The 14,848-nt window shown below is 39.1% G+C and overlaps 1 protein-coding gene across 1 annotated transcript; it reads left to right on the plus strand.

Moving 5' to 3' along the window:
- Positions 1-11,421: 11,421 nt before the first annotated feature.
- LOC126693528 (UPF0481 protein At3g47200-like) lies at positions 11,422-13,506 on the plus strand. The gene has a single exon (XM_050389507.1). It carries the CDS (start codon positions 11,500-11,502, stop codon positions 13,078-13,080), a length of 1,581 nt encoding a protein of 526 aa, XP_050245464.1. The 5' UTR covers positions 11,422-11,499; the 3' UTR covers positions 13,081-13,506.
- Positions 13,507-14,848: the final 1,342 nt, after the last annotated feature.

Here is a 14,848-nt window from a genome sequence, read left to right on the forward strand (position 1 = left end):
ATAAACTCAAGCATGAAGTTTGCTCTGATCTCCCCACAGCCTTTTGGCATAGGAAAAGGCACGAAGTTGCACTACCTTATGTCAAAAATTTCCATGAACAGAACATCCCTACCAAAGCCAGGCCTATTCAAATGAGTCAAGAACTTATGAATACTTGCAAGGCAGAAATAGAGGATCTTCTTAAAAAGGGAATCATCAGAAATTCTAGGTCACCATGGTCCTGTCCAGCCTTTTATGTCCAGAAAAACGCTGAGATAGAAAGAGGTGTTCCTCGACTTGTCATCAATTACAAGCCCCTTAACAAAGTCTTAGAATGGATTAGGTATCCTATCCCCAACAAGAGAGACTTAGTTAACAGGCTTAGTAAAGCGGTAGTCTTCAGCAAGTTTGACATGAAGAGTGGTTTTTGGTAGATACAAATCAGAGAGTCTGATAGGTACAAGACAGCCTTTACCACACCCTTTGGCCATTACGAATGGAATGTAATGCCCTTTGGTCTTAAAAATGCACCTTCTGAATTCCAGAACATCATGAATGAGATTTTTAATCCATTCTCCAGCCATACCATTGTGTACATTGATGATGTACTCATCTTCTCTGAATCCCTAGACAAACATTGGAAGCATCTTAGAACATTCTTCCAAACCATCAAGAGTAATGGTCTTGTTGTCTCGGCTCCGAAGATTAAGCTTTTCCAAACAAATGTAAGGTTCTTAGGTTTTGATATAAAACATGGTGTTATCAAACCCATAGACAGAGCCATCCAGTTTGCAGAAAAGTTTCCAGATGAGATCCTAGATAAGACCCAACTTCAAAGGTTCTTAGGATCCCTCAATTACATTTCTGATTTCTATCAAAACCTTAGGCAACAATGCAAGCCCCTTTTTGATAGACTCCGAACCAATCCTCCTCCTTGGACACCCACTCATACATTGGTTGTTCAACAAGTCAAGAAGTATGTCAAGACACTCCCTTGCCTTGGAATCCCCTCTGAAAATTCCTTCAAAGTAGTCCAGACAGATGCCTCTAACATTGGTTATGGTGGCATTCTCCTTCAGCAGGCTAGTCCCACTTCCCCTGAACAGATTGTCTGTTTTCATTCAGGAATTTGGACTCCCACTCAACTTAATTATAGTACTATTAAAAAAGAAATTCTATCTGTAGTACTATGCATTTCAAAATTTCAAAGTGATCTTTTGAATCAAAAGTTTTTATTAAGAATTGATTGTAAATCTGCAAAACATGTTTTAGAAAAGGATGTTCAAAACATTGCATCAAAACAGATTTTTGCACGTTGGCAAGCCATTCTTTCTGTTTTCGATTTTGACATTGAATTCATAGCAGGAACTCAGAATAGTATCCCTGACTTCCTAACCCGTGAATATTTGCAGAATCCAGATCAAAATGTCCGGGAAGAAACCCGTACAACCCCAACCCCCCAAATTGCCTAAACAGCAAACCACTAGGAGTACTAGTCAGGCACAGAACCCTGGCCCTTTAGTACCCTTTTCCAGTTCACCTAAGGTTTCACCTGTGTCACCATCTATTGTAGCCAATCGTTATTTGGTTTCCACAATTCCGAAGCCAAATTACCAAAGGCCCCAAGGACAACACAGTTACAGTTCTGCTCTAGCCACACTTCCCCCCAAAGCAACTTTAGCCCCGTACAAAGTTGAAGAACCTTTTGGTCCGATCGTGTCTAAGCAATCTTCATACACTCTCCCTCCCAGAACAGGTAGAGCTTCCTACATTAAGAAACCTTTTGTTCAACATATCTCTTATATTGAGCCACACTTGGCCCATATAACGGATCCACTGGCACTAGCAATGGAAGTACTGCCTCCTGAATGGCATTTTCTTCCCAAAAGCCCAAAAAAAAGCATCAAATTCTATAAAGGCATTCTCACACAAGAAAAGTCTGCCAGAATAGAAGACATCAGAGACAGAGATAATCCCTTAACTGTCCTATATCATAAGTTCACAATACAGAGTTTTGTAAGCTGCAAAGATTGGGGACATCCCTCCACTCTCAGAACACTTACAGCACTCAAGGGCTCAGAACCCCTGTACAACTACTATGATTACATGGATGCATTTGAAAAGGTATTATTCTTCCAAACTGAGACCTATGATCACTCATGGTTCATTCAGTTCGACAAGAATTTCAAGGGACAGATACCTTCGTGGTTCCTCAAGTGGTGGGAAATGTTTGGTTCAACTCCTCAAAACTTCCCAGAACCCCTACAAGATGCACTAAGATATTTCGGTTCCAAATTCCAGACAGATAATCATTCTTCACAGTTCCCAGCCATCTTGCATATGACAGCTCGATACAAGATCCACTGGATTTGCTTGTGGAATTATGCTATAAATCAAAATCTGCTCGATAGGGAATTCTTTACAAAATGGTGGGATAAGTTTAGACCAACTGATGCTATCACCAAAATGTATAAAGACTTTCCTCTTCCAGTTCAGAAACCGATAGCTCATTGCACCAGATCACAATCCAGCCTTGATTCAGTACTCTTCGGGAAATCAAGCAGGGAACTCAAAGATCTTGCACAACAGCTACTCCTTCAATCTGCACAGCTAGAGTCAGTAGAAAAGAATTCTCCTGCCTCTTCTGAAGCCTCGTGCAGTCGTGTCCCGATTGATCCATTTCAGGATTCACAAGATCCTTATGATGGTTATAATCTGGACAGTGATTAGTACCATTCCAGACACCCCAGGACGCTCCAGAACGGCCTCCAGAAGCTCAGAAATCATCTTCTGCAAAAACCTGGTTACTATTCAGAACAGTACCCGCATGCAGACAAACCACTATTCACTGCACAGTCCAGAACACTATGCAGAGTCACTATTCCAGAAAAGCAAGGGGACAAAATACTGTTTATAAACAGTGACCAGTTACTGTTCACTCTACAGTACCCCAGACAGAATCATGGAAATCACTATTTGCTTTCGGTGGAAAAGAATCTACCCTCAGTAAAAGCAAATTACTCTCCGTGATTTCAGCAGCCTCCTGATCTTATCCAAAGCTCTCCTCAGCTATAAAAGGGACCTTGGGCATCAGTCTTCGGCAGGCTTAATTCTCCTAAGTCCTCTCCTCCAGAGCTTCTTACTTAGTACTAGAAATACTTTGTAATCAGAATGGCTCTCTTCCCTTCTCCCCTAGTTTACCAATGTACCAGAACTACATTTGTAACCTATTTACCCTTCCGCACTGAGTCTGCCCAGAACGGCACGCTCCCCCTCTGTAATTAGTAACTTACCCCCATTATATATATTAAAGTCGGCAGAAGAGGTTTCCTATTACAAATAGGATTCGGTCAAAGCAAGGTGACTTAGACTAACTTGGGCTTGTGGCAATTCAAGCCACACACGGGCCCACTTTAACAAATCTCCACCTTCGCTTGAATTGATCAAGCTACACTAGCAAACTCCTCCATCAGCTCCACCTGAGCCCTTAAGGGCTCACAAGCTGCAAACATCAACCACAATCCTCCATAACACAATCCCTCATCCCTGCAACTCATCCTCCTGTCCTCAAGCTAGAAGACCAATTGAAGCTGTGCACAGCTTCAACTTCTCAATAGTGACACCCTTAGTCAACATGTCTGCCGGGTTCTTAGATCCACAAATCTTCTCAAGCATTACCAGCTTATCTTCAACAAGGTAACGGATAAAGTGATATTTTGTCTGTATGTGCTTCGACTTTGAATGAAAAGCCGAATTTTTGGCAAGAAAGATTGCACTCTGACTGTCACTGTGTAGAATGTCCATCTCCTGCTTTTTACCCAATTCATCTAAGAAACCATGTAGCCAAATCATCTCCTTTCCAGCTTCAGTTGCTGCAACATACTCAGCTTCTGTAGTCGACAAAGTGACAATCTTTTGCAGATTTGAAGCCCATGATATAGCTGTACCACCCAGAGTAAAAACAAACCCAATAGTACTCTTTCTACTATCAATATCACCAGCAAAATCAGCATCCACATAACCCTGCAGTTTCAAACTTACACCTGTGAAGCAAAGACATGTATCTGATGAACCCTTCAGATATCTCAGAATCCACTTGACTGCCTCCCAATGCTGCTTTCCAGGCCTACTCATGAATCTGCTCATAACTCCCACTGCATGTACAATGTCTGGCCTTGTACACACCATAGCATACGTCAAGCTGCCAATAACTGAGGCATAGGGCACTTTGCTCATATGGTCCCTTTCTTCTTCAGTCTTCGGTGACTGTTCTTTGCTTAGTTTGAAATGACTACCCAAGGGTGTGCTCACTGGTTTAGTTTCATTCATATTGAACCTATTGAGAACTTTCTTCACATACTCTGATTGTGAAAGTTTCAATGTACCATTAGCCTTGTCTCTAATGATTCTCATACCAAAGATTTGCTTTGCAGCTCTCAAATCCTTCATTGCAAACTAGATGGACAATTGCTTCTTCAGATTATTAATCTCCTCAATGCTAGACCCTGCAATAAGCATATCATCCACATACAACAGTAATATAATGTAAGAATTGTCAAAAGACTTAGCATAGCAACAGTGATCAGCTTCACATCTCTTGAACCCAATTCTATGCATAAAACTGTCAAATTTCTTGTACCACTGCCTAGGAGCTTGTTTTAGGCCATACAAGCTCTTTCTCAATTTGCAAACTAGATTCTCTTGTCCCTGAACAATGAACCCTTCTGGCTGAATCATGTAAAGGTCTTCCTCCAAGTTACTATGAAGGAATGCTGTCTTCACATCTAACTGCTCAAGATGTAAATTTTCTGCAGCTGCTATTCCCAATACCAGTCTGATTGTTGACATCTTCACAACTGGAGAAAATATTTCTGTGTAGTCAATGCCTTCCTTCTGCTGGAATCCTTTAACAACTAATCTAGTCTTGTAATGTTTGCTACCATTATACTCATTCTTTATTTTGTATACCCACTTGTTGTGCAAAGCCTTCTTTCCTACTGGCAATTCAGTCAGTTCCCATGTCTGATTCCCCAACAACGAATTCATCTCATCCTTCATGGCTAACTCCCACTTGCTTGAATTCTCATCTTGCAAGGCTTCATCAAAACATTCTGACTCACCACCATCAGTCAACAGGAGATAATTTAGAGTGGGTGAATAACGCTGTGGAGGTCTAATATTCCTGGAAGATCTGCGGACTTCAGCTATAGGTGTACTCGGATCTACCTGTGAATTTACATTTTCCTTATCTTCTTCACCCCTTTTCTGGACAGTACCTTCAATCAATTCATATAAGTTGACAAACTCAGATTTTTTTTTATCTATCTCTGTTACATCTGACACTACAGTTGACCTGTCCTTGTACATAACCTGTTCATTAAATATCACATTTCTACTTCTGATGATTTTCCTGTTTTGTTCATCCCAAAACCTATAGCCAAATTTCTCATCACCATAGCCAATAAAAAAACATATTTTAGACTTTGCATCAAGTTTACTACGAGCATCAGAATCAATATGAACATAAGAAACACAACCAAAAACTTTTAAATGTGAAAACTTTACCTCTTTACCACTCCAAACCTCCTCAGGAAGTCTGAACTCCATAGGAACTGATGGTCCTCGGTTTATCAGGTAAGCTACAGTGCTAACAGCATCAGCCCAGAAAGTTTTTGGTAATCCAGCATACAACCTCATACTTCCAGCACGCTCATTGAGAGTTCTGTTCATGTGCTCGGCCACACCATTCTGCAGTGGTGTCCCAGAAATGGTCTTCTCCATCCTAATTCCCTGTGCAGCACAATACTCACTAAACCCTCCATCTATGTACTCTCCTCCATTATCTGACCTCAAACATTTTACTTTCAAACTTGTTTCTGTCTCAACCATGGCCTTCCACTTCTTAAAGGTTTCAAATACATCAGATTTATTTTTCAGAAAATAAATCCATACCTTTCTGCTTGAGTCATCAATGAAAGTGATGTAATATCTTGAACCTCCAAGGGATGCAACCGGAGAAGGCCCCCCACAAATCAGTGTGTACTAACTCCAATTTTTCAGCCTTTAGTGTCCTGCTAGTTTTCAAGAAGCTCACCTTTTTCTGCTTTCCTAAGATGTAGCTTTCACACATGTCAAAATCAATGGACTTCAATTCTGGTATTTTTCCTTTTGACAGCAGCATCTTCATCCCTTTCTCACTCATGTGACCAAGTCTGCGGTATCATAGGCTTGTATCAGTACTTGCATCAGCAATTGCAATTGTGTCTCTTGGACACGAGGTCATATATAGAGTACCAGTCTTCTTTCCAAGAGCCAATACCCTAGTTCCCTTTGTAACCTTCCAAGTACCACCAACAAATAGTATTGCATATCCTTCATCATCAAGTTCTCCAACAGAAATCAGATTTCTCCTCAGGTTAGGAATATGTTGAACCTTCTCCAGTAACCAAACAGACCCATTGGGCAACGATATCCGAACATCTCCCATACCCACAACATCCAAGGCTGAACCATCAGCCAAATACACCTTACCAAAATCACCTGCAACATAATTCTGTATGATTTCTCGGTGTGGAGTGGTATGGAACGAAACTCCTGAATCCAAAACCCAATCTTCAAGTGGACTGTCTACTGCAAGAAGTAGTGCATCCCTGTACCTCTTCTATTACAGCATTAGCAGAATCATCTTCATTTTTCTTCTTAGGACTTTTGCATTAATTCCTAAAGTGACTTGTTTTCCCACAATTCCACCATTGTACTTGTTGGCCTGATCTAGATTTACTTCTGTTCCGATTAGAATTTCTGGATTTTGATCTGCCTGATTTGAATTTCTGTTATTACCTCTGCCTCTTGTCTCAAGGTTTAGGGCAAAACCAGATCTTGAGGTTTCGCCTGCATCTCTTCGACAAATCTCCTCAGCCAGAATTAAATCTCGTATATCATTGTACTTGAACTTTTCCTTTCCTGTAGAATTGCTTACTGCCATCCTCATTGCCTCCCAACTATTTGGCAAAGAAGCCAAGACGATCAGAGCACGAATCTCATCATCAAAATCAATTTCTACAGATGACAATTGATTTGTGATAGTATTAAATTCATTCAGATGTTGTGCTACTGATGCACTCTCTGTCATCTTCAAATTGAACAATTTCTTCATCAGATGCACTTTGTTGTTTGCGGACGGCTTTTCATACATACCAGACAAAGCCTTCATTAAATCTACTGTGGTCTTCTCCTTTACAACATTGTGTGCAACAGACCTAGACAGAGTTAACCTAATAACTCCCAATACCTGTCTGTCAAGAAGAGCCCATTCCTCAGCCTTCATAGCCTCAGGTTTTTCCCCTAGAAGCGGTAGATGCAACTTCCTCCCATAAAGGTAATCCTCGATTTGCATCCTCCAAAATCCAAAGTCTGTGCCATCAAACTTTTCTATTCCAGACGCCTTTCCTGCTTCCTCTGCCATTGCTCCCACTCAAACCTAACCCTAGGCTCTGATACCAGTTGTAGGGAATTTAACCAAAAATTTCTAACTTGTGAGAAACAAAACAAATAGAGAAAACACACGCCAAAGAAAACAATCACATGCACAAGACAATATTTACGTGGTTCGGCAATTTGCCTACGTCCACGGAGTTGCAGGGATTTCACTATTATCAGGGAAAAAAACAAAGTACAAAATTACGGCTATAATATTTCTCTCATGTGGCTGCTCACTAGGTTAATTGGAATTACTCTAATTCACACAGCTGCACTTAATACAATATATATATATATATATATATATATATATATTAAAGTCGGCAGAAGAGGTTTCCTATTACAAATAGGATTCGGTCAAAGCAAGGTGACTTAGACTAACTTGGGCTTGTGGCAATTCAAGCCACACACGGGCCCATTTTAACACAATAGTGAAGTATGCAAATTAATTTGAGAAGAAAAAAAAATTCAGAGTTTTTTTTTTTACTCAGCAAAAAAAAAAAAATCAACAGGTAACTAACATGGCGACCATATGATATATTGACAACGGAAATTTCTAATGCTCGGAAGTTTTCTTAAATCCCAACAGTCGATCGCAAGTTTAGCACAACCCTCAAATGGCTATGCATGTGTGTGCATTTTGAAAGTTTAATAGTGTGTGGAGTACAAGTTAATGGTTAATGAGAGTGTTTCCATCAATAATGCAGATTTTAAGGTGTACTTTGCCACTTATTACAAATTATTTCAATCTAATGTAGGGGTTTTGAGGGTCCCCTTATATAGATTTTAAGTAATAATTGGTGACCTAAAGCTTGGGACAATCGAAGTTGGATCGTTGTCTTAACAAAGAAGGACTTCATTTTTTTTAATATAAATTTACTCTATACGTAATAAAATTTTAATCAAAAAAATTCTTGAAGTTACTATAAATTTTACTACAAAAGACTTACAAGATATGACTATGAGTGTGTGTTTATGCATTTGAACCAAAAAATGAGTATAAGAGATCAAGATACCTATTTAGTTTTTAAGGAATTCTACCGCATAAAGTTCTTTTAATTTCGACATTTCATTTTATAATAAATGGTTTAGATTATATCATATTATTAACATATTAACAAAATTCTGATTATATATATAAAGGAGAGATATTATGTGAGAGTGCATGAAGTCATGTCATGCAACGCTTTAATTTTGCATTTAGTCTTTTTTTACATCTTTTCATTAAATTTTTTTTTTTTTTTTACTGTTTTCCAAATGTTCACATTAACTTATTTTTACTGTTATTTCATTAATCTCTCATTAATTGCCTGAGATTACACCACACATTTCTCTCTTCTTCATGTCTTTTAGCATGCCCACTGTTTTAGCATTAAAAAAAAAGAACTAATAATAATAATTAACCAAATAAGGCCTTAGGGTGTGATCGAGAGACAAAAAATGTTTAAATAAAATGTACTGTTTTACTATTATATAAAATAAAATACCTAAGATTAACAAAGCATTTGTAAGAGAGAGAAAAGGGAATCTAAGGGGCTACTACCTCTGTCATGTTAGTCTCCCACTACCATCAAATCTCTGAAACTCTTATGGGTAATTATTTTTCTCTTTTATTTTTAAATTAGGGGTTTAAATATGATCTAGGTTTGGGTAATTTGGTTGGATAGTTTTTGTTTTGGGTGTATAAGTAGAGAGAATATTTGATGCGCAATGTAAAGCCATATTCTACCATAGTTTTAAATCATCTATAAGACACATGCATAGGCACTTGCCTACACTATGTTTTAAAGTTGCACTATTGATGAATGGAAGACAATGAGAGGGTTGGGCATACTTTCATTTCATGGTAAGCGATTTGTGAACACAACATAAATTAGTCTATTTTTATGGTCCTATTACTCTTTTGCATTTATTTTATTTTTTATTTTTTTTGAAAAATTAATCTTAACTTGAGAAGGCTATAAATGTGCAATAAAATTACTAAACTAACTTTTAATTTCTCAAAATATATATGTTTCTTTACTCCAATTTAGTTTACTTTTTCTTTAAAATATAAATACAATATTCTTCAAAACTGTTTTACATAAAAATATTACAAAATTATCGGTGCATCACACAGATAACTTACTAGTTTATATTTAAAAAAAGAAATTAACACAGCAAATTTTGAACTTTTTAATTTATTTTAGGGTATGTTTGGAATGGATGGAGACAGAGGGGGTGGAGAGGAGAGGAGAGGAGAGAAGATAGGAGGTATGTTTGGAATCGAGGGAACTATACCGAATAGAGTTCTCCCTATTGTGCCGATACCGATAATACCATGCTTGTCAGCTCCAACAAGATCTTGTGCTTGTAACAGCTAAGAACATGCAGCACGTCCTGAACCCGAAAAAATCAGACTGGAATCCCTCAAATTTCGTGGGGAGGTTTGGATTTCCATATCAGCGATACCGTATTGTTTTATCTCAAGGGTGGTTTCATTGAACTTGATAACTGTCATGACATATTTCCATTTATCAATGTTTACTTTATATGATTTGGTTTTAACCAAAAAACTGGTTGTCGTTTTATTTATGATTTCGTTTTAACCACACACCAAAAAAAAAAAAAAATGTTGTCATTTTAATATAAACTATGATTGGTAGGGTGCGTTTGAGGGAGAATTATGATACGCCGGTGTTTCTTTGGATTTTTGTTTTTGTAATTCGTTTTGTTGGAGTGCAATTAGCTGGGGGATCGGGTGCTAGAGTTATATTGCAAATAAAAAGATCTAAAAAATTGTTTGATAGGTGTAAAAGGGAGGATTTCCTCATAGAACTTAATTAAGAGGTTCATTGGATGGTGCTGTGGATAATTCTAGTACCACATAAAAAGTCATAACTATCATATGTGATTGATTGTGACTGACCATTTATTACTTTCACATGAACTCAGCATTTTTTCTCTATCACTCACCGTCTGTCACATAAAAATTTGTGACAAAAATTGTGGCTTTTTATGTGGTCTTAGAATTATTATGAAGCTACAACTTCTTTACTTGCTCAGCAAGAGGATAATAAGTTACAAATTCTATTTCAATAGGACATGAATTTCTATTACTATGAAATTCATAAATAAAGTTGTTAATTGTATAATTACTTACCATTATCCTTTTTGTTGTAACGAATCTTATGTGTTCCTTCTATAAGAAAAAAAAAAGAAATTTGTCCATTTTTTGGGGTCTCAAAAGAGAGTGAAAACACATCAGGAGCTTGTTTGGTAGGCCATTTCAAGCAATTTTTAGAGTATTTTAAACACACTAACACACATTTCCATCAATATATATATTAAAAATACTCAAACAATATTATTCAAACTCTTCTACCAAATACCCCATAACTCTTAAAAAGAAATTGAAAAGGGATTTGATTCAAGTGCTTTGGGGCAGCTGCTAGAGACAAACTCTACCAAATCACGCCATAAAAAATTAATTCTTAGTTTTAAAAAAGGTAACTGAAAATTTTATATATTATATTGATGGACAAAACAAGCCATCCGTACATGTCTTACCATAGCCGACATGCGGTGCAAATGCATAGAATGGGATTATATCCCACGTAGCACTCACTTCCGCTTATGCTGCAGTGCGGCAAATTTAGGCGCCATGATCAACCATGTCTTACCCTAGCCAACATTATATTTTTTTACGAGTAATGTTATATTCATAATAATTTCTCAACAAATTATAATTAACAAGTTATTATTAATAGATAACTTAACACATGTTAATGATTTATTTAACAAAATGTATGATGTTAATGAAACTACGAAAGTAATAGGAAAGTTTTGATTTATTTTTAAATTTTTTAGACATAGCTTGTAGTTTTATTCCAAGCTTATTTAATATGTTTATTCATCAAAAGGTATATTTGCTATAGGAAAGTTCCAATATATATTCAAATAAGAGCAACATAATTTGTCAAGCTAAAGTTTACAGGTAGTAAATACGAGATAGGAAAGCAAACTTACAATATTCATTTTGCCTTGTTTGGTGCAAATACTATGACCGGAATTTCCAGGGGAGAAGTCGGTGAAACAAGCGGTGGCATCACTAAGAACCCGGAGCTGGAGGCAAGGATGAAAACAATAGACGACGCAAAAGAAAAGTTGAAGCCATCCCCAACACCAAAGATACAAAAGGTTATATTCTTGCGGCGAGATCACAAGGATTTCCAGAAACACTACGAGCCAAGAGCAGTGTCACTCGGTCCTATCCATCATCGTAATGACAAGTACCAGCTCGGAGAGAATTACAAGCTTTTATTGACAGATGAGTTCGTCAAAGGAAACAAAGAGAAGATAAGCTATTTGTATAAGATGATTGGGGAGAAAATCAATGAACTGAAGGACTGCTTCGAGAAGGGAGTGATTGAAGACTATAAGGATGAGGACCTCATTTGGTTGTTGTTGGTGGACGGCTGCGCAATACTACAATACATAGACTTCGCAGTTAACAACAACTTCGAAATGATGAATATAAAACCCGACAGCATAGCCTTTACACAACAGGATTTGTTTTTGCTTGAGAACCAGATTCCCTATCGTCTGCTCAAATGGTTGATGAGTTGGAGTGAGAATGAAAGGCAGTTGAAGGAATCAATTGAGCGTTACATTAATAGGCTTGTGACGGTACCACCACTACCAGAGGCAGAGAATCAGTCAGCAATTTTCCGTAACACATGCCCAAGTTCATTATCATGGAGTTTCTCGCAAAGACGGAAACTGCAACGAGCAGAAAAGGAGAAGGAACAAAGCCATCAGTCAAAGGAGAAGCAGCAAGAGGATCACTCATCAATTTTCCGCCCCGCATGCCTAAGTTCATTGTCACGGTGTCTCTCACAAATATTGAAGAGGCAACAAGCCGAAAGCAAGAAAAGCTATCAACCAATGGAGAAGCAACAAGAACAAAGAATATTAATTGATGGAGATGTAGATCCCATCCATCTTCTTGATCTTCTGAGGACAAGTCTCTTGGAGAAGCATAAAAAAACCAAAGGAGAGAAACCAAATTGGGAAACTTGGCAATCCTATCGCAATGTTCAGGAGCTTCGAGCAGCAGCTATTCATGTGGAACGTAGTAAAAAGGAAAATTGTCGCTTGAGCGACATATCGTTTACTACACTCGGTTGTTTGGGGTACCTTTGGCTTCCTCCAATAACTGTGGATGACTCAACAATGCCAAAGTTCTTGAACTTGATAGCCTACGAGATGTGTCTAGATTTCCAAAATGACTTTGGGATCACCTCTTACATATACTTCCTTGATTCACTAATCGATGAAGCCAACGATGTTAAGCTGCTAAGGAAAGCGGGAATACTCTATAATTGCCTTGGCAGTGATCAAGAAGTGGCTGATGTCTTCAATGAGATAGGCACCGACTTGGTACCTAACAGCGAAATATATAGGGATATCAGATTACAAATTCAGAAGCACTACGAGAACCAGTTTATGACCTGGTTGGCTGAATTCTGTCACGACCATTTCAGCAGCCCCTGGACGTTCTTGGCTTTTGTTGGCGCATTGTTGGCACTTGTGCTCACTATCATTCTGTTAATGTATATTATATTATATTATGGGCTTTAGGCCCAATTACCTTTCTTGTATAGCACACTTGTACTTGTACTACACTTTACTTGTACCGCACACTTACGCCTCCTATATAAGGCTCTGATGTATATTCTCTCATTATGAAATACAATACAATCTTCCAGTATTTCTAACATGGTATCAGAGCCACTGCTCTGACCTTTTCTTAGCAGTCTTGTCTTCATTAGTGTGGCTTTCTTTTTAACAACGCTTCCGCCATCACACTGCCGTTGCAGCCTCTCGCCGTTGAACTTCCGACGTCATCCAGCCGTCGTCCTTGGGTTCCGGACCTGCAGCCGCCGTCGTTAAGGAGTTTCACACTGCACAGACCACTGCTCCGCTGCAATTATTGCTCCGATTACGATTTTGAAGGTACCACTGAGATCGTCCAGCGCCGATCTACACACTCGTGGAAGCCTCGTCGCCATCGGAGACTACACGCGCCCCCACGCGCCGTTCAAAGTTGTTGTGCCGCCGATCATGCGCCACACGCGCCACCACGCGCCACAGCTTCTTTTCACGCGCCGTCACGCGCCTCCACGCGCCTCAACAGCCTCGCTGACGTCATCGCTGACGTCAGCCCTAACAGCTTGCTGACGTCACTGCTTGCGTTATCCGCTGACGTCACCTTCTGAATCTGGATTTGACCGTTGACTTCAGGTTGACCGTTGACTTTGACTGACCGTTGACCGTTGACTTTTCCAGGGTTGACTTTTTCAGTCCAGGTTCTCCTTACCCAGTTTTTCGCGTAGATTTCATTTCTGCTGTTTGTTTTTGCATATTGTGTCTCTAAATGGATAAAAAGGATAATTTTGTTCCTCGCCCCATCAATACTGTATTGGAGGGGAATAAAAATTACTTATCTTGGTCTCAAGCTATGCGCAGTTTTCTTGAGGGTCGCATGCTCTGGCATTATTGTACTGGTGCAATGATTATTCCTGTCAAGGGAGCAAGTGAAGAAGATGCTGTTTTTCTTGGTCGCATGATTGAATGGGATAGTCATAACCACATGATCCTCACATGGATTCGGAACACTTCCATTCCCTCTATTTCCAATCTGTTGGGCAGCTTTGATGATGCAAAATCTGCATGGGATATGTTGGCCAAAAGGTACTCCACTACTCATGGATCCATGAAATATCAGTTAGTGGTTGAATTGCATCAACTCAGGCAAGAACCAGGGCAATCCATCAATGACTATTATGATCAGCTTCACTACATTTGGGACCAAATTGACCTTTCTGATCCAACTTGGGCATGCTCAAAGGATGCTCAGCAATATGCTTCCATCAGAGATGAATTTCGCCTCTATGAATTCCTGATGTCACTTCACAAGGACTTTGAGCCCATTCGAGGTCAGCTTCTAAATCGCAGTCCTGCTCCCTCTCTTGATACTGCTGTGAATGAGTTAGTTAGAGAAGAAGCTCGTCTTGCAACCCTTCAAGCCCAGAATAAGCTCAATGTTTTGGCTATTACTCCATCTACTCCACTCATAGAGCAACCTCAGCAATCAAGTGATTCCTCTGGCTCTCACAATCGTCGCAAGCAGTCCAACAAAAAAGTCTGCAACTATTGCAAGCGTTCTGGCCACACCATTGAGACTTGTTTCCGTCGCAACAAATCTACTGCTGCTGTTGCTAATACTGAGCCTACTCCGCCAATGGCTTCCACCTCAGCTGAGTCCCAGTCTTCTGGATCCACTATCAACCTCTCCCCCACTGAACTACAGGAGATCATAGCTCAGGCTGTTCGTATGCCTGGTAAT

Source organism: Quercus robur, chromosome 7 (assembly GCF_932294415.1).
Source record: "Quercus robur chromosome 7, dhQueRobu3.1, whole genome shotgun sequence".
NCBI classification, from domain to species: domain Eukaryota; kingdom Viridiplantae; phylum Streptophyta; class Magnoliopsida; order Fagales; family Fagaceae; genus Quercus; species Quercus robur.

Coding starts and splice junctions, on each gene's coding strand:
- LOC126693528 (XM_050389507.1), top strand. CDS start 11,500: ATGACCGGAATTTCCAGGGGAGAAGTCGGTGAAACAAGCGGTGGCATC.